Source organism: Myotis daubentonii, chromosome 12, assembly GCF_963259705.1.
Source record: "Myotis daubentonii chromosome 12, mMyoDau2.1, whole genome shotgun sequence".
NCBI classification, from domain to species: Eukaryota; Metazoa; Chordata; class Mammalia; order Chiroptera; family Vespertilionidae; genus Myotis; species Myotis daubentonii.
In genome coordinates this window covers 20,140,720-20,158,820 of record NC_081851.1, presented here as the reverse complement: position 1 = coordinate 20,158,820, position 18,101 = coordinate 20,140,720, and the positions used below count along the sequence as shown (strand labels likewise).

The following is an 18,101-nucleotide window of genomic DNA, read 5'->3' as shown; positions in this document are numbered from 1 at the left end:
ATAACCCTATGTGGCAAGTATTGCTATTATTCCCTTTTTATAAATGAGAAATTGAGGCAGAGAATATGACTGAGATAGGTACTGTTTCCTTTGTAACAATGGGAGAAGAGAGCTGTGGAGAAGAGAAACAAAATAAATCACAAACCCAAGTTTTGTCTTAGTTATGAAACTCATTGAGTATTTCAAAATCACAGAACAGAAACAATTTCTTTGTTTTCCATAATGCATTAATCAATTTACATGTTGTTGGTATACTTGCAACCAGGACACAATCTGGAAAGGTTGTAACTTAGTAGCTACACTTACAGTGCCTGTCTTAGCATCCCACAGGAGATCCCTGAAGGCCAGCTGTGAAGGAGTGAGCTCTGGCTGTAAGAAGTAACTTGCTCGAAATTGATTCCCTGAAAAAATAATGTTTTATTTATTGCCTTACAAATAAAGGAACTAAATTCAAAGCCAAAAGTCCATTACTCTTATGCTATAAACTTAAGAAACAGACATCCAAAAGGCCAGCTGCTTCCTGGGAATGGCTTCCTAAGAGAGAGGCACCAACCGGGATTTACAGACAAACAATAGAGGAAACATAAAAATAGAAACACATAAGAGCTGATCACCAAGCAGCTTCAAGAAATATCTGAAAGCCTCTTAGGCCAATAACATGGCCCGTGATGAAAATGATCCATTCAAATATTTTTGTAAGATTCAAGAAATCTGTAAATATTTTTTTGGAAATTTAGAAAAATATATAATCATTACTGTTACTTCTTAACACAAAACCATTTTGATACTATTCTCCCAAATTTTAGTCATGAAGAACACTTATTACAAAATCATGTATTCATTGGAGAAATCATCTTTGACTTCCTACTCTGTGCCAGGTGCTATGCTAGGACCTGGAAATCCAAATGAGAACAGAGAAATGTGGCCCTGCCCTCATGCATTTACAGTTGAGTGGGGAAAACCATTTAAAAATTAAGTAGATTCCCAGCCAGTGTGACTCAGTGGTTGAGTGTTGACCTATGAACCCGAAGGTCGTGTTTTGATTCCTGGTCAGGGCACATGCCCAGGTTGTGGGCTCAATCCCCAGTAGAGGGTGTGCAGGAGGCAGCCGATCAATGATTCTCTCTCATCATTGATGTTCCTATCTTTCTCTCCCTTTCCTTCCCCTCTGAAACCAATAAAAATATTTTTTAAAAAATAAAATAAAATGTTCTTATGGACAAATGTTGCCAAGTACAGGGAAATCCAAGCATAAGTAAGACAACAGAAAAGACGAATGAAGGAAACCCTTTGGAAAAGTTTTGCTGTGAAGAAAAGCAGAGAAAGGGAGGCTTGGCCTGGAAAGGGACAAGACTGGAGAGGCTGGTTCTCAGAGGCGGGAGGCACTAGGCTCGCCAGTGTTACTGATGAGGGAAGGAGTGGTGGGCCCAGCTGAAGATACAGGGAGGGGCTGACAATTAGGAGCCATGTTTCTGGAGCCCAGAGTATAGGAAGACAGGCTGGCCTCTGATTGCATAAGGGATCCTTCCTCCACTGTCACGGGAAAGATGAGGAAAAGATGAGCGAGCACCAATGAGATGTGAGGTTCACCATCTTTTTAAGCAACTTGTTTGGGCTAAAACAAGAAGTCAGACATAAAGCTTAACTAAGGTCTGTGGCACTGAGAGACCCCGGACTGTTACCTTCCTCCAGCAGCTGGAAGAGCGTGGATGGCCTGAACCCAGCAGGAATGGCTCCCATCGTGGTCAGCACATCAACAGTGTTTATCTGCTGAAGATGCTAAAAACAATTGGTTCACTGTTTTCATTCACGTTTCCCTCACCTCTACAGTATTGTCGTTATCATTATAGCAACTGCAGCCCAGAAAGGAAAGCTCAGGGTACAGATGTTAGAGAACAAACACAGCAATTTACCCCAAATTCCTGTGAGGAGCCTTTACTGAATCCTGGCATCTCTCAAGGACCTAAGCCTCAGGTTGTGCCCAGTGGGCTGAGCCCTGTGCTCCTGCACATACATCCCTCATCAAAACATCCCCCTCCTATCCCGCCCCACAGTGTACTGCCATGTAACAGATGAGCTAATATCATTAACTCATATACACTGACAATGGCTTTATATATATACACACACACACACTCACAAGCAGGTCCATGTAAGACCCAGGGTAAAAAGTCAGAAAGAATAATTCCTAAACTGTTAATGGTGGTTATTTATGGGGGAGTGAATTTTCATTTTGCTATGTAATTTTTTTTTAATATATTTTATTGCTTTTTTACAGAGAGGAAGGGAGAGAGATAGAGAGTTAGAAACATCAACGACAGAGAAACATTGATCAGCTGCCTCCTGCACATCTCCTACTGGGGATGTGCCTGCAACCCAGGTACATGCCCTTGACCGGAATCGAACCCGGGACCTTTCAGTCCGCAGGCCGACGCTCTATCCACTGAGCCAAACCGGTTTCGGCTGCTATGTAATTTTTTAAGTGATAAGATTATGAATAATTTCTTACTTTTGGAGGTTTCTGGAATTTTTCCTATTAACTAAAATTTAACAGCAGTCTTTACCTAAATGATAGAAAATGCAGGCAGAAACCCTAACCGGTTTGGCTCAGCGGATAGAGCATCAGCCTGCGGACTCAAGGGTCCCAGGTTTGATTCCAGTCAAGGGCATGTACCTTGGTTGCGGGCACATCCCCAGTAGGGGGCGTGCAAGAGGCAGCTGATCAATGTTTCTCTCTCATCGAAGTTTCTAACTCTCTATCCCTCTCCCCTCCTCTCTGTAAAAAATCAATAAAATGTATTTTTTTAAAAAAAGAAAAGAAAATGCAGGCAGAAGCAGTGAGAGAGGTTACTCTTCCTACAGAAGAGACCTGATGGGAAATGCTGCTTGGCGCGCAGGCTCGTTAACCAGAAGCGCATGTTTCTGCTCCGCCCAGGCCTGCACCCTGACTCACATCCAGCGCTCTCTTCCAAAGCCCCATTCTGTTATGCATCTGAACTCTAGCAGGACTGGTAGGTAACAGAGTGAGACATCATTGACAAGACAGTCGGTACCAACCTCTGAGAGAGCTTTTTGGACAGCACTCCAGTGAGAGTCAGTTCTGGAAGACAAATAGCACCATGAACGCACAGACAGGTCACGCTTATTCACTTGGTTAGGAAACTTCATTAATCAAAGAACAAAGTACATAACTATCAGTAAGTCCTTTTTTTCCTTTTCCAAAACTGTGAGAGAAAAGGTTTGGGGGTGTGTTTGTTTGTTTTTTAGGGAGAGGAAAGAGAGAGGGAGAAAGGGAGAGAGAAATATCAATTTGTTGTTCCACTTATTTATGCATTCATTGGTTGCTTCTTGTATGTGCCCCTACCAGGGACTGAACCCACAACCTTGGCCTATCAGACGACGCTGTAACCAACTGAGCTACCCAGCCAGGGCTGTCAGTAAGTTCTGAAAACCTAACAGTATCCAGATGAAACCAAGAAAGAATAATCACAAAATTAAAATAGCAATGATCTTTAAGCAAACAGTAATATGAAAAGCACTGTTCACAAACTGCAAGTTGTCTCTCACCAAAAAAATCCTGAATTATTTACAATGATAAAAATAAACAAAGCTTCCCAAACCTTTCATGGATTTTACTTTGCTATCCCCTCGGGCCTTGGTACCTATGCTCAACCTGCGCTCCCTCCGCTCGCTCTTCCGCCACCTCCACATCGCCTTCACTGCCTTCTTCACATGACTCGTGGCCCTCTTCTGGATGATGGGGCTGAAAAACGAGGGAAGCATAAGGCACTTTTCTTACCTAGTGCAAAATCAACCAATAAGATGACTTTCAAAGAGACTTGAGTGTAGATGCGAATTTACATGAGGGGCATATAAAAAAGTCAGTGGTAAGAAGATTTCAATATGTAGTTGATCATTTTACTATTTGGAAAATTACAAGGATAGAGGTAGAGAGAACGTTTAATCAAAATACATTCCAGATAGAATTTATTCAAATTAAAAAAAAAGGAATTAAAGGTACAAACAAAAGAACTCGAACAGCATGAGAAGAAAATAATCCTGAGATGGGAAGCCATTTCCAATTATGACGCCCAAACCAGAAATCATACATGAAAAGAAACACTGACAGACTTAGCTACATAAAAAATAAACGTAGGTGAAAGTCAACAAAGAAAACATCTGTCACAAATTTTCAAGAGTTAATATCCTTATTATTAAAATATTACAAAAATGCCAATAAATCAATAAGAGTTTTAAAAACCCCTTATGCCGAAACTGGTTTGGCTCAGTGGATAGAGCGTCGGCCTGCGGACTGAAGGGTCCCGGGTTCGATTCCGGTCAAGGGCATGTACCTGGGTTGCGGGCACATCCCCAGTAGGAGATGTGCAGAAGGCAGCTGATCAATGTTTCTCTCTCATCGATGTTTCTAACTCTCTATCTCTCTCCCTTCCTCTCTGTAAAAAATCAGTAAAATATATTTAAAAAAATAATAATAATAAAAAAATAAAAACCCCTTATAAAAATGGTCAAAAGAACTGAAAAGGCAATTTACAAAGAAGAAACAGAAATGGTCATAAAGCATGTGACATGAAGCTCAGGCCCATGAATGCAAATGAAAACAACCACAAGCCCTGCTGGTGTGGCTCAGTGGTTGAGCATCTACCTATGAACCAGGAAGTCACAATTCGATTACCAGTCAGGGCACATGCCCAGGTTGCAGGCAATACCCAGTAGGGGGCATGCAGGAGGCAGCTGATCAGTGATTCTCTCTTATCACTGATGTTTCTGTCTCTCCCTCCCTCTTCTTTCCTCTCTGAAATCAATAAAAATATATTTTAAAAAACAATCACAAGCCTTTTTTGCCATCACATTGGCAGGAAGACTGATGATGGCTATGACTGAAAATGTGTGGGGAAGCGTGTTTTCTTGACACTGGGGTGGGGAACAAGTAGGCCTAACTTTCTGAAAGACAAAACGGCAAATTCAGTCCGAATGTAAAGGTGCAAGCCCTCTGACCCCGCACTGAGCATCGGGCTCCACCAGGGGGCAAGGAGGGAGTCTACAAACTCGCCTGACAGACGGAGCGTCACAGGCTGTGGGGGTCTGCCGCTGAGCCTCTACCTCCTCCTTTCTGACAGGATCCCTCCCTTCAGCAAGAGCCGGCAAAGAGACTACGTTTCCAAGCCCTTCTTGCCATTCGATGTTGAAAAGAACTAATATAATTGGAAGTTTTTTTGAGTAACATCCAGGAAACCGTCTTAAAAAGATGGAAGTTTGGGTGTTTTGACATCTTGTTCCCTTTCCTTCTCTTTTGCTGTTAGGAACTGTTAAAAGATCTAGCAGCCAACTTAAGCTACAGAGATACCCCTGAGAGAGCTGCCCCCACCTGCCCAGAGGGAAACATTCGATGGGCCTCAGCACCCTTTGATTGCTACCTCCACCTTCTGCCAAGCACGAGAGAAATCTGCTGCTACCTAATTTAAGCCACTATTTGGGGATCTCTTGTAACTCATAATGGAAGCTAACCATAGGTTCTTCACCACAAAACTGATGGCTGTGATAGGCAGAAACAACCTGAATGTCCACCTGTGGAGCTGGAAGACTGTGCTGCCACCGAAAAGATGAGCCAGACCCATTGTGGGATAGGACAGCCACTCGCCCCCTGTGGCTGCTGCGACTCCTCCAACATGAGATGCGCTATTTAAGTGTAAAATACACACAGGAATTCGAACTTAGCATAAAAAATAATTGTTTACTATTGATCAGATGTTGAAATGGTAATATTTTTGATATGTTGAATAATATAAAATATATTATTAAAAATCAGGTCACCTGTTTCTTTTTTACTTTTTAAAATATGTGGTATAATGAAAAACATATATTTGGTCTTTATTCCCAGTTCTTGGCAAGAGTTCCTAAAACCCTTGGAATGTCTTGACTGACAGAAGTGTCCTGTTCTTCATAATTGTACTTGAGTCTGTGCTAATGCGGTGATGGGAGGGGGTGCTGTTTGCCAGAGAAACCAACCCTGTGATTAAAGGACTGGAACTTTCACCGCACCCTCCCCCATTCAGGAAGGGGAAAGGAGCTGGAGAGGGAATTCGGTCCCCAACGGCCAAGGCTTTAATCTCATGTCCACATAATGAAACCTCTATAAACCCCGAAAGGACAGGGCTTAGGGAGCTTCCAGGCTGGTGACCACGTCCAAGTGCTGGGGGGAGTGGCACACAGAGCGGGCATGGAAGTCTAAGGTCCTACTGCCTCTGCCTCCCACACCCTGGGCACCTCTTCCTGAGTCAGGTCCTTCATAATAGCCTGCTGAACACAAGTAAGGTGTTTTCCTGAGGTCTGCGAGTCCCTCTAGCAAATTCTCAAACCTGAGAAGGGCTGTGGGAACCCCTGAGTTTATAGCTGTCACTCAAATACAGGAGGCTCCCAGGACTTGAGACTGGCATCTGAAATCGGGCAATTTGCGGGCCGAACCCTTAACTTGTGGGGTCTGCTAACTCCAGGAGTTAGTGTCAGAACTGAATTGAACTGCTGGACACCTGGTTGGTTTCAGATAATTGGTGTGGAAAACAACACATATTTGGTGTCAGAGAAAACCACACAGTTGGTTAGAAGTGGTGTCAGGGGGGAAAAAGACATCTCAGTGTGGTTACTAGAAAAATTTTAATTATATTTATAGTTTATATTAGGTTTCTATTAAACAGCACTGATCCCAACAGATTATCTATATGTATTGTCACAGAAAATGACCATGCTATTTCATGAAATATGGAAAACAATAGGTCACAAACATGAATGTAGAGTATGTTCATATCCTAGTTGGGATCATATATGCGTGGAAGTAAACACAAAGTTAACTGTGGTTTTGCTTTACAACAAATAATAAACACCTATTAATTTTTATGATCAGCACGAACCCATACAGCATCTTTATTATGAGGTGACATTGTAGGGCTCACCTGCATGAGAACACTCACAGATCCCAGGACTGTTAACACACAGTATTTCTCCATGCTTTGTCCCTCAGAATTAAAGCAAATTCTATACCTCAAGTCATTTAATAGTCAGGTGATCCAAGAATACAGCTTAACTTTTATGAAAAGTGAAAAGGTGTTGAAGGAGGAAAAGGAAAGAAGAAGCAACAAATACTAACCTCCAGGTAGGTTCTGGGAACGAGACCTTTGTTTCCGTTGGCATTTTTAGCCATCCACCAACCATCAGGGTGTTTTTCAATTATAAGGAGAATTTCCCCTTTCTTAAAGAAAAACGAAGTAAAATTTTTAAATTAAATTTTGCTCTTAAAATAAGAATTACTAACATTAAAACAATTTTTTTAAATATAATGAAGGATAAAAATCATATGGTCATATCAATAGATGCAGGAAAAGCATGTGACAAAATCCAGCTCCCATTTATGATAAAAACTCTCAGCAAAGTGGGACTAGAGGGAGCATATCTCAACATAAGATCAGACACGGCAAACTCACAGCCAACATCATACTCAATGGGAAAAACTAAAAGCATTTCCCTTAAGATCAGGAACAAGACAGGGATGTGCACTTTTACCACTCTTATTCAACATAGTACTGGAAGTCCTAGCCACAGCAATCGGACCAGAAGAAATAAAAGGCAACCAAATTGTAAAGGAAAAAGGAAAACTGGCATTATTTGCAGATGACATGATATTGTATACAGAGAACCCTAAGATTCTATAATAAAACTACTAGAACTGATAAATTAATTCAGTAAAGTAGCAGGACACAAAATATTCAGAAATCAGTTGTATTTTTATACACCAACTAGAGGCCCAGTGTACAAAAATCATGCACTGCGGGGGTCCCTCAGCCTGGCCTGTGCCCTCTTGCAGTCTGGGACCCCTCCCAGATGTCTGCCTGCTGGCTTAAGCCTGCTTCCTGCGGGAATCGGGCCTAAGCCAGCAGTCGGACATCCCTCTCGCAGTCCGGGATCCCTCGCTCCTTATCACCCGCCTGCTCGCTGCTCCTTACTGCTCGCTCGCTGCTCCTTCCTTAGTGCTACCATGGAGGTGGGAGAGGCTCCTGCCACCACTGCTGCACTCGCCTGCCTGAGCCCGGCTTCTGGCTAAGCAGCGCTGTGGGAGTGCACTGACCACCAGGGGGCAGCTCCTGCACTGAGCATCTGCCCCCTGGTGGTCAGTGTGCATCATAGTGACTGGTCATTGCACCGTTCAGTCGATTTGCATATTACCCTTTTATTATATAGGACTAGAGATCCCGCTGGGCTTTTATATATATATAGATAAGATAATGAACTATCAGAAAGGGCAACTAAGAAAATAATCCCATTTACAATTGCATCCAAAAAAAATAACTAGAAATAGCCCTAGCTGGTTTGGCTCAGTGGGTAAAGGGTCGACCTGCAGACTGAAGGGTGCCAGGTTTGATTCCGATCAAGGGCACATGCCTGGGTTGTAGGCTTGATCCCCAGTGTGGGGCGTGCAGAAGGCAGCCAATTAATGATTCTCTCTCATCATTGATGTTTCTATCTCTCTCTCGCCCTCTTCCTTCCTCTCTGAAATCAATAAGAATATGTAAAAAAAAAATTAAAATAACTAGAAATAAACTTAACAAAGGAGGTAAAAGACCTGTACTCAGGAAATTATTAGAAACTGAAGAAGATACAAATAAATGGAAGCATATATTGTGCTCATGGATAGGAAGAATTAATATTGTTAAAATGTCCATACTACCCAAAGCAATCTGTAGATTCAATGCAATCCCCATCAAAATACCAATGGTGCCGAAACCGGTTTGGTTCAGTGGATGGAGTGTCGGCCTGCGGACTGAAAGGTCCCGGGTTTGATTCCGGTCAAGGGCATGTACCTGGGTTGCGGGCACATCCCCAGTGGGAGATGTGCAGGAGGCAGCTGATCAATGTTTCTCTCTCATCGATGTTTCTAACTCTCTATCTCTCTCCCTACCTCTCTGTAAAAAATCAATAAAATATATTTTAAAAAAAATACCAATGGTGTTTTCCATAGAACCAGAACAAATAATCCCAAAATTTATTTGGAACCACAAAAGACCCCAAATACCCACAGCAATCTCAAGGAAGGGGGCGGAAACAAAGTCAGAGATACCTGATATCAAACTATAATACAAGAAAGAACAAATTTTTTAAAAAAGAAAACACATTAAAAGAAACTATCCTACAAGGCTATATTAATAAAAATAACATGGGCCCAGCTGGCATGGCTCAGTGGTTGAGCATCAACCTAGGAACCAGGAGGTCACGGTTCAATTCCAGTCAGGGCACATGCCTGGGTTCCAGCTTGATCCCCAGTGTAGGGCCTGCAGGAGGCAGTCAATCAATGATTCTCTCTCATCATTGATGCATCTATCTCTCTCGTCCTCTCCCTTCCTCTCTGAAATCAATAAAAATATATTTTTTAAATAATAATAATAAATACAAGAGAATATTTTCTTTTTAAAAGACTTAAATGTTAGACTCAAAACCATAAAAATTCTAGAAGAAAACATAGGCAGTAAAATCTTGGACATTTCTCAGAGCGGTACTTTTTCTGATATATTGCCTCAAGCAATGAAAAAATAAATCAATAAACAAACAAACAAACAAATGGGACTACATCAAATTAAGAAGGTTTTATACAGAAAACCATGAATAAAATGAAAAGACAACCCACTGGCCCTAACCCGTTTGGCTCAGTGCATAGAGCGTCGGCCTGCAGACTGAAGGGTCCCAGGTTTGATTCCGGTTAAGGGCATGTACCTTGGTTGTGGACACATCCCCAGTAGGGGGTGTGCAAGAGGCAGCTGATAGATGTTTCTCTCTCATCGATGTTTCTAACTCTCTAACCCTCTCCCTTCCTCTCTGTAAAAGATTAATAAAATATTTTTTTTTTTAAAAAAGACAACCCACTGAAGGAGAACATATTTGCCCATACATCTGATAAGGGATTAATATCCAAAATTTATAAAGAACTTATGAAAATCAATACCAAAAAACAATCCAATTAAGAAATGGGCCCTAGCCGACTTGGCTCAGTGGATAGAGCGTCAGCCTGCGGACTGGGGGGTCCCGGGTTCGATTCCGGCCAAGGGCACATGCCTGGGTTGCGGGCTTGGTCCCCAGTAAAGGGCGTGCAGGAGGCAGCCGATCAATGATTCTCTCTCATCATTGATGTTTCCATCTCTCCTTCTCCCTTTCTCTCTGAAATCAATAAAGAAATATATATAAAAAATAAAAAAATAAAAAGAAATGGGCAAAGGTCCTGAATAGACAATTCTCCAAAAAGGACATACAGATGGCCAATAGACATATGCAAAGATGCTCAATGTCACTAATCATCAAAGAGATGCAAATTAAAACCACAATGCAAATTAAAACCTCACACTTAACTGAATGGCTAACATCAATAAATCAACAAACAAGAGTTGGTGAGGATGTGGAGAAAAGGGAACCCTTGTGTACTGTTGGTGGGAATGCAGAATGGAAAACAGTATGGAGTTTCCTCAAAAAATTAAAAATGGAACTACCTTATGACCCAGCAATTCCCCTTCTGGGTATATAGCCCAAGAAACCCAGAGCACTAATTTAAAAGAATACATGAACACCTATTTCACTGTAGCATTATTTACAATAGCCAAAACATGGAAGCACCCCAAGTACCCATCAATAGATGAGTGGATAAAAAAGCTATAGTACATATATACAATGGAATATTACTCAGCCATAAAAAAGAACAAAATCTTACCATTTGCAACAGCATGGATAGACATAGAGGGCACTGTACTAAGTAAAATAAATCAGTCAGAGAAAGAGAAATACTTTATAGATTCCACATAGATTCCATATAGATTCCACATATATACTTCCATATATATGGAATCTAAAGAACAAAATAAATAAACAAAACTGAAACAGACTCATAGACACAGAGAACAGACTGATGGTTGCCAGAGGGGAGAGGATTCAGGGTACTGGGTGAAAAGAGTGAAACAGGATTAAGAAGTGCAAAGTCATCATTACAAATAGTCATGGGATGTAAAGCACAGCATAGGGAACACAGGCAACAATATTTTAATAACTACGTACGGTGCCAGGTAGGTACCTGAAATATCAGGTTGGCCACTTTGTAAAGGCTACGACTGTCTGACCACTATGCTGTACATCTGAAACTAATATAAAAGAACACTGCATGTAAACTGCAATCGAAAAATTAAATTAACAAAAAGTCTTAAAAGGATAATAAATAAATAAAATAAAAAGTAGAAGAGTAATATTGCTCTTTTACCATTTTACTACCATGTAACTTTGATAACAATTTCACATGACTACTTATTAAATCATAACTATTACTTATTTTATTTAAAAGGGCTGAGCAGTCAAAAACTTAGTATCAGGAATATGTAACACAGGTACCCAGGTAGAATCTCCTTATCCTGTTAGGTATGCAAATTGGTCCTGAGCTTAGGTTCCAGTCTTGTTTCTACCTGCCTTAAATGTAAGGTCCCCAGCCTGCTGAGCAATAAAATCTCCAACAGCAATGCATTCTTCATCTGTTGCCTGCCGCTGAGATTCATTTTCCTGTTCCTCTTCCTCTTCCTCTTCCTCTTCTGTTTCTTCTTCCTCCCCACTACTTTCTTCACTTTCTTCTTTGTCATCATCGTTGTCGTCTTCATCTTCTTCAGCAAAATCATTATCTTCCTCTCTTTCGGTAAGTGCCTCAATTCTGCAAAAAAATAATTCTATGACAAGGATCACTTGAAATAGTACTTAAGAGCAGATGAAGTATGAGTGTAACTTCTCTACATAGAAGAACTGGCCATATTTGAAAATAGCAAATAAAGAAAATAAGGAAAAAGCACGGCTGATGGTTTCTACCATCCAGCTAAGAATATGGGACTTGAGGGACTGCGTGGTGAAGGAGTTATATAGCAGGAAGGTAATGACAGGGAGAGCATGCACGGGACTAGAGGCCAAGAGACGTGCACTCAGGTCCTGGACTCATCTACCCAGCAAACTGCTTGAGCATTAATCAGCGCACAGTGCTTAGAGCACGGGCTGAGTTTAAATTCTGGCTCTATTCCTGCTTGTTGAGGAATAACTGTGATTTACAGGCAGTAAATCATAAGCTCCTCATTCTTCATTGATAAAGTGGAGATAATAACAGCACTTGCTTCATGAGGAGTATATGAGTTACCGACTCGCAGTGTTTGGAACAGCGTCTGCCCCACAGCACGCTTGTAATAAAGGTCAGCGCTGACGACGCTGGTCCGTGTCAGACACAGTGGCTACACAGGTGAGCCAGACTCAATTCCCCGTTCCCAAGGAGAATCTAAAAAATGGATAATTACTCCAGAGCTCCATAGGTACTAGCCTGGAGACACACAGGATGCTAAGGAAACACAAGGGGGACACCTAACCTAGGCCGCATGGCTGCGGATCAGGAAAGACTCAGAAATAGGTCTTGAGAGATGAGTTGGAGTTAATCAAGTAAAAGGAAGTAGCAAGGAGGAGGAGGAAGGGAGAAAGGAGGCTCAAGATCAGGGAACCTCAAGTAGGTCACTAATGGCAGGACAGGCTTGGAGACACGGGAGAGGTGAGGCTGCGAAGAGGTGAGCAGAATGCAGCCAGGTGAGCATCATGCAAAGATGTAAAGTCCCTAAGATGAAGTAGGAGAAGGGCAGGATCTGCTCCGCACTTTAGAAAGATGGCTACACATGGGGAACAGACTGGAGGAAGGGCTGAAGGAAAGATGGCTGTTCTGAGTGACACAGGGCCACAGTATGGACTAAGAAAACAGGATTAAGGAGGAAGAGAAAGACTTTGGAAAGATATGAAGGAGATAAAATGGAAGGTGAGGGAAGGGAGAGAAGTTCAAATAATACTGGCTGGGATAAGTCACTAAAACTCTGAGTGTTACTTATTCATTCAACATTCAGCAAAGTCACCAAATGTTTACAGGACACCTACTGCGTGACAGACACTGTGTGCTTGGAAGACTCCTACAGCTTACGTTATAGAAGCTTACCTTTAAAGTGGTCGTGTTTAGGATTTCATTTTATTGTTTACGTTGGTTTTCTTAGCTACTTCTTTCCCTTATTTAGTAGTGATTGCTCTAGGTTTTACAATATGCATCCCTAACTTATCATAGTCTAACCTGAATCTTACATTTCACCCAAAATGAAAGACCTTTAAGATGATATCATCCCATGTACCCTGCCGGCCCTTTAAGCTACTCCTGTGCCTCTGTTGTCACATATTGATTTCTGCATAGAGTTGATCCTTACTACTTGCAGATTCCATATTTGTAAATTCACCTACTTGCTAAAATGTATCTGGTAACCCCAATCAACACTTGCAGTGCTTCTGTGTTCTTGCACAGATGAGTGCAAAGCAGCAAAAAATTCAAGTTGCCCGATGCACACGCTCACAGCAGAGGCTGAACAAGGCGACACTCTGCCTTCTCTTTTCGGCTCTTGGACTGAAAACAAGTGTCCTTTTTACAATCTATTTAGTACCAGGAATTTCACATTTTTGTGCTTTTTGTTGGCAATTCTGTCATTTAAAGTGGCCCCAAACATACTGCTGAAGTGCTGTATAGTATTCATACGAAGACTGCAGCAGAAAGTGTCAGGTCCCATGGGAGGGGGAAAGAAGGGAAGTCACAATTTTGCCCTCAGGTAATGTATCATCTAGTTGGAGAACAAAGTCGAGATCTGAAAAGCTAAATAAACAGATGTATGAAAATAAAGATGCTGCCTTTAATGTCAATGTTCGCATGTAAAAAAAAAATTTATTTGGATCATCTGCTTGCATACACTCTCCTTTCATAACTATTCTTTGAAAGCTGGAGGCAGGAACATGCCCTGCTTCCTGCTGGAGGGCGGGTAACAGCCTTTGCAAAGTGGAAGGAACCTGATGATCTAAACAAGCCCAATTTGTGGGAAGCAGAAAGGAACACATTAACTATTCCGAGTCCTCAAATGCTGTTCCCTTATCTTTATGCTGTATCCTGGGAAAATGCTAAGGATGGAGGTGCAAAACTCTAGAACTCCCACTGAATTCCAGTACTGAGAAGGATAAAGTAGCTGGAATTGAACTTAACCCTCAAACCAGAAACAGCTCTAAAATCTGGACAAATACACAGCACGGCTGTTTGACGTCCCTGAACATCAACCAAGCAGGACTGCGGTCTTCTGCATGACTCCTGGGCTCTCACACTGTCTACTGTGCCCTGTGACCAGTGTCCACTGACTATCCTGCTACGGCCACTCGTTTATAGCTGTACTGTTGTGTCTGTATCCTGAGTGAAACATTAAAACTGGTGGCCTCACATCTGAAAGAAGGAAGGGAAGCGGCATACTCAGTTCTACTTTCTCTACTTATGGACACGGCAAGTTCCTGCAGTTGGTGGGTCAGGTTGTCCAAGAGACTGAGCTCCTCCTCCTTTTTCTGATGATAGTTTCCAACAGGTGCGGGTTCATCAGCCTGGAGAGAACATGAGTCCATTTCACTGAAAAATGTATTTGTTTTCTATTGTATTTACTTTAAAAGAAAAGACAACTCCTCTATGTGCTAGAAGACAAAGTAAACAGCAGTATGAGACTAGGCCTCCGTTAGGCAAATAAGATGAAAAGAAATGTAGATGGTTAGAATGTAAACCAAACGAAAAATTAAATGACTTGCTTCTTGTTGTGTTCCCTTCTAGGTCCTGCAGACGCTCTGCAGTGGGAAGGGCTACCTCCCAGGCAGATGGCTCTGTCATAAAGGCGGGCCCCTCCCAAGCGCCCCCTCCCGGGCAGTGAGCCAGGAAAGCTGCTCCACCTCTGGAACCTGTTTCCACATCTGGGAAACGCGTCCGTCCGCAGGTTCCCAAATGGAGAGTCAGTCTGCATGGAAACATCTGTGAGACAGATGTTCTGGGATATGAGTGTCTGTAATACTTACTTTGCTTAATTTTTGAAGAGCATTTTTATTTTCGTCGATTGCCTGTTTTAATTGGATACACCTAAATTTTTAAAAAGAGAGAAAAATATGTTGATTTTTCTATTGTCAAAACCAAAAAGTTAGTCTATAAAGTCATGCATAAGACTTTAAGCAGGCAAGGCAGTTAGTGATTATATGGCTTATGTTTAAAAATACACATGTAGCCCGCTGTTGTGGCTCAGTGGTTGAATGTTGATCCATCAACCAGGAGATCCCGTTTCAGGCTCAATCCCCGGGGGGAGCGGAGAGGGAGGCAAGCAGGAGGCAGCCAATTGATGATCCTCTCTCATCATTGATGTTTCTATCTCTCCCTCTCTCTGAAATCATTAATAACATTTTTTAAACTGTAGAAAACCTTATGTGAATAAGCAAACATATCATAAATATTTTAAATAAATAAAAATACACATGTAAATAAAATGCACATGCAAATGCTTTTCCACCCATTAGCCTGGCATCCTCACAGCCCAGCTCTGCGGCACGCAGATGTGAAAACCAAAGCTCAGAAAGCTAAGCGGCCCCGGGCTTCAGGGTCCTGCCTCTAAAATAAGGACAGCACCGACCGGACTTGAAAATGCTCCTCCACCCACACTAAAGTCCACAGGCCTAGGACCCGGCCAAGAGGACACCAAGAATGAGGATACGGCTAACAGGTGGTGTGCACCAAGCGGGAAGCTAACAGTTCACAGGCATCGCCTCATGCGACCCTTAGGGCCACCCTCCCTCCAGATGGAGAACGTGAGGTTCTGAAAGGTGAGCACAGCCTGTCAATGGGAGAGTAACCACGTGGAGGCAGAGCTGAGGACCCCACAGCGGTCTCTTCCCATCACAGTGCTCGTCCCCTTGACCTCGGCCTGTCCATTCACCCAGGGTTTAGTTATTCCACAGACAGCTCATAGCATTTAGCTTAAGTCTGAGACATCCAAGTGAGAACTATAAATACAACCAAAAGTGGCTACAGCTGGGCTTGCTATATATATTGGGGTGTTATTTGCATTATCGCGTATTATATAAATTAAATCATGTCCATATCATCTAAGCTATGAAGAGGAAAATCAGTCTTAGGGCAAGCCAAGGTCTTTCTATTATGCAGGGAGAGAGTAAAGATGCTGATTAAGTTCAGATTTAGTTAAGGCCCTTGTATAAGTCTTTGACTATTAAATAAGCCTGTTTATGTACAGAAAGCCTGACAGTTAGCTCCCCTTTCTCTTACCTCCCCACTCCCTGCTCTCCCTCCTTACCAGGGCACTCTTCTCTAAAAAAAAAAAATAATGAATGACCTGGGGAGACTTCTAGGTGCTAAAGAACTTCCCTGTACACCAGGGTACAGCCCACCTACTCTACCACTGCGGGCTCCTCAGGCTAAAGGCTCACTCCCAGCCCCTGCAAATCCCTGCCCACACACAGAGAACTTCATTCTCATAAGGGAGTACCAGTAGGAAGGAAACTGGATACACAACAGTAGAAAATCCTATAAGGCTCTCTAGACTAATCAGCCTAGTCCCTCATCTATAACAATAAAAGCATAATATACTAATTAGCCCGGATGTCCTTCTGGACAACCTTCTGGATGAAGCCAAGGCTGCAAGAAAAGCCCGGGTCCTGGGTGCCTGCCAGCAGCCGGAGGGAAGCCCAGGTCCCAGGTGCCAGAGGGAAGCCAGTGCCGGCAGCCGGGGGAAGGAAGGCCTATCTATTCTTGCACGAATTTCATGCATCAGGCCTCTAGTTCTTAAATAAAAATGGATAACCCAAGGACCACCAGATGTAATAAAGAAAACCAGCAACATGGAAGATAAAATTTAAGACTCACCAACATTAAATAAAGACAACTCAGAGAACAGAAGAAAACTTTTAAAAAATCTCCTAATCATGAAAGTAGTAAGGAGATCATCTGAAAACAGGAGAATGATGTTATGAAAAAGAGCAAGAAAAAACACTTCCAAGTTGCCAATGTGTCTGTTAAAATCAAACATTCCATAGGAAGTTGAAGAAAAATCAAGAGCATCTCCCAGGCAAAAACAAAAAGACACAGAAACAAAAACTATATATTAATGGGGAGATAAGAGACCAAGAAAATAGTCCAGGAGGCTCCCTGACTCAAAGCTGTTTCAGGAAGAAAAAGACACACAAAAGTAAAAAAACTTATCTACACTAATAAAAGAGAAAGATGCAAATTAACCATCACTCTGTCACTCCGCTACACCCACAAGCCATGCCCACCAGCCAATCAGGAGCGAGTATGCAAATTAACCCAACTAAGATGGCAGCGGCCATGGAGCTGGAGAGAGCAGAAGGCTTGGGTTGCCCCCAGCAATGGTGGAAGCCAAGCTTCCCTCCTGCCCTGGCCGGCCCTCAGCTCTGCTCAAGGCTACAAAGTTTCAATTATAGAAGATAAATAAATCCCAGATACCTGCTTCCAGCCCGCCCACTGAAAAAAAAGAAAAAGAAAAAAAGGAGAGAGAGGCTGGGAGCTTGAGTCACCGGGGGGCATGGCCAGCCTGAAAATGGCCATCAGCCCCTCACCCAGGCTGGCCAGGCACCCCAGCGGGACCCCCCCGCCCTGAAGGGGGTGTGGCCAGCCTGAAAACAGCCCTCAGCCCCTCACCCAGGCTGACCAGGCACCTCAGCGGGACCTGATCTGGGACACCCTTCAGAGAAAGCCAGCTGGCCCCAACCCGTGCACCAGGCCTCTATCCTATATAATAAAATGGTAATATGCAAATTGACTCTAACAGCAGAACGACTGGGAATGACTGGTCACTATGACACACACTGACCACCAGGGGGCAGATGCTCAATGCAGGAGCTGCCCCCTGGTGGTCAGTGTGCTCCCACAGGGGGAGCTCTGCTCAGGCACAAGCCAGGCTGATGGCTGCCAGTACACTGGTGGTGGCAGGAGCCTCTCCCGCCTCCTCAGCAGCACTAAGGATGTCCGACTGTAGCTTAGGTCTGCTCCCCGCTGGCAAGTGGACATCCCCCAAGGGCTCCCAGGCTGCCAGAGGGATGTCTGACTCCCCCCCAGGGAGCAGGCCTAAGCCAGCAGGTGGACATCCCCCAAGGGGTCCCAGACTGCGAGAGGGCACAGGCGGGGCTGAGGGACC

The 18,101-nt window shown here is 43.0% G+C and overlaps 1 protein-coding gene across 3 annotated transcripts in view; it reads right to left on the bottom strand.

The window, feature by feature from the left end:
* NPHP1 (nephrocystin 1) overlaps positions 1-18,101 on the bottom strand; it is a 97,903-nt gene that overhangs the window by 74,844 nt on the left and 4,958 nt on the right. Inside the window, exons 3-10 of one of the 3 annotated variants that reach the window (XM_059659102.1) lie at positions 14,962-15,022; positions 14,378-14,502; positions 11,502-11,740; positions 7,163-7,260; positions 3,663-3,763; positions 3,058-3,100; positions 1,683-1,770; positions 307-401 (exon numbers count right to left, since the gene is read on the bottom strand). In XM_059659102.1, the coding sequence (XP_059515085.1) occupies positions 307-401; positions 1,683-1,770; positions 3,058-3,100; positions 3,663-3,763; positions 7,163-7,260; positions 11,502-11,740; positions 14,378-14,502; positions 14,962-15,022 (850 nt within the window). Of the gene's footprint in view, positions 1-306; positions 402-1,682; positions 1,780-3,057; positions 3,101-3,662; positions 3,764-7,162; positions 7,261-11,501; positions 11,741-14,377; positions 14,503-14,961; positions 15,023-18,101 lie in introns of all 3 variants that reach the window. The other 2 variants (XM_059659103.1, XM_059659101.1) reach the window with 2 other exon arrangements.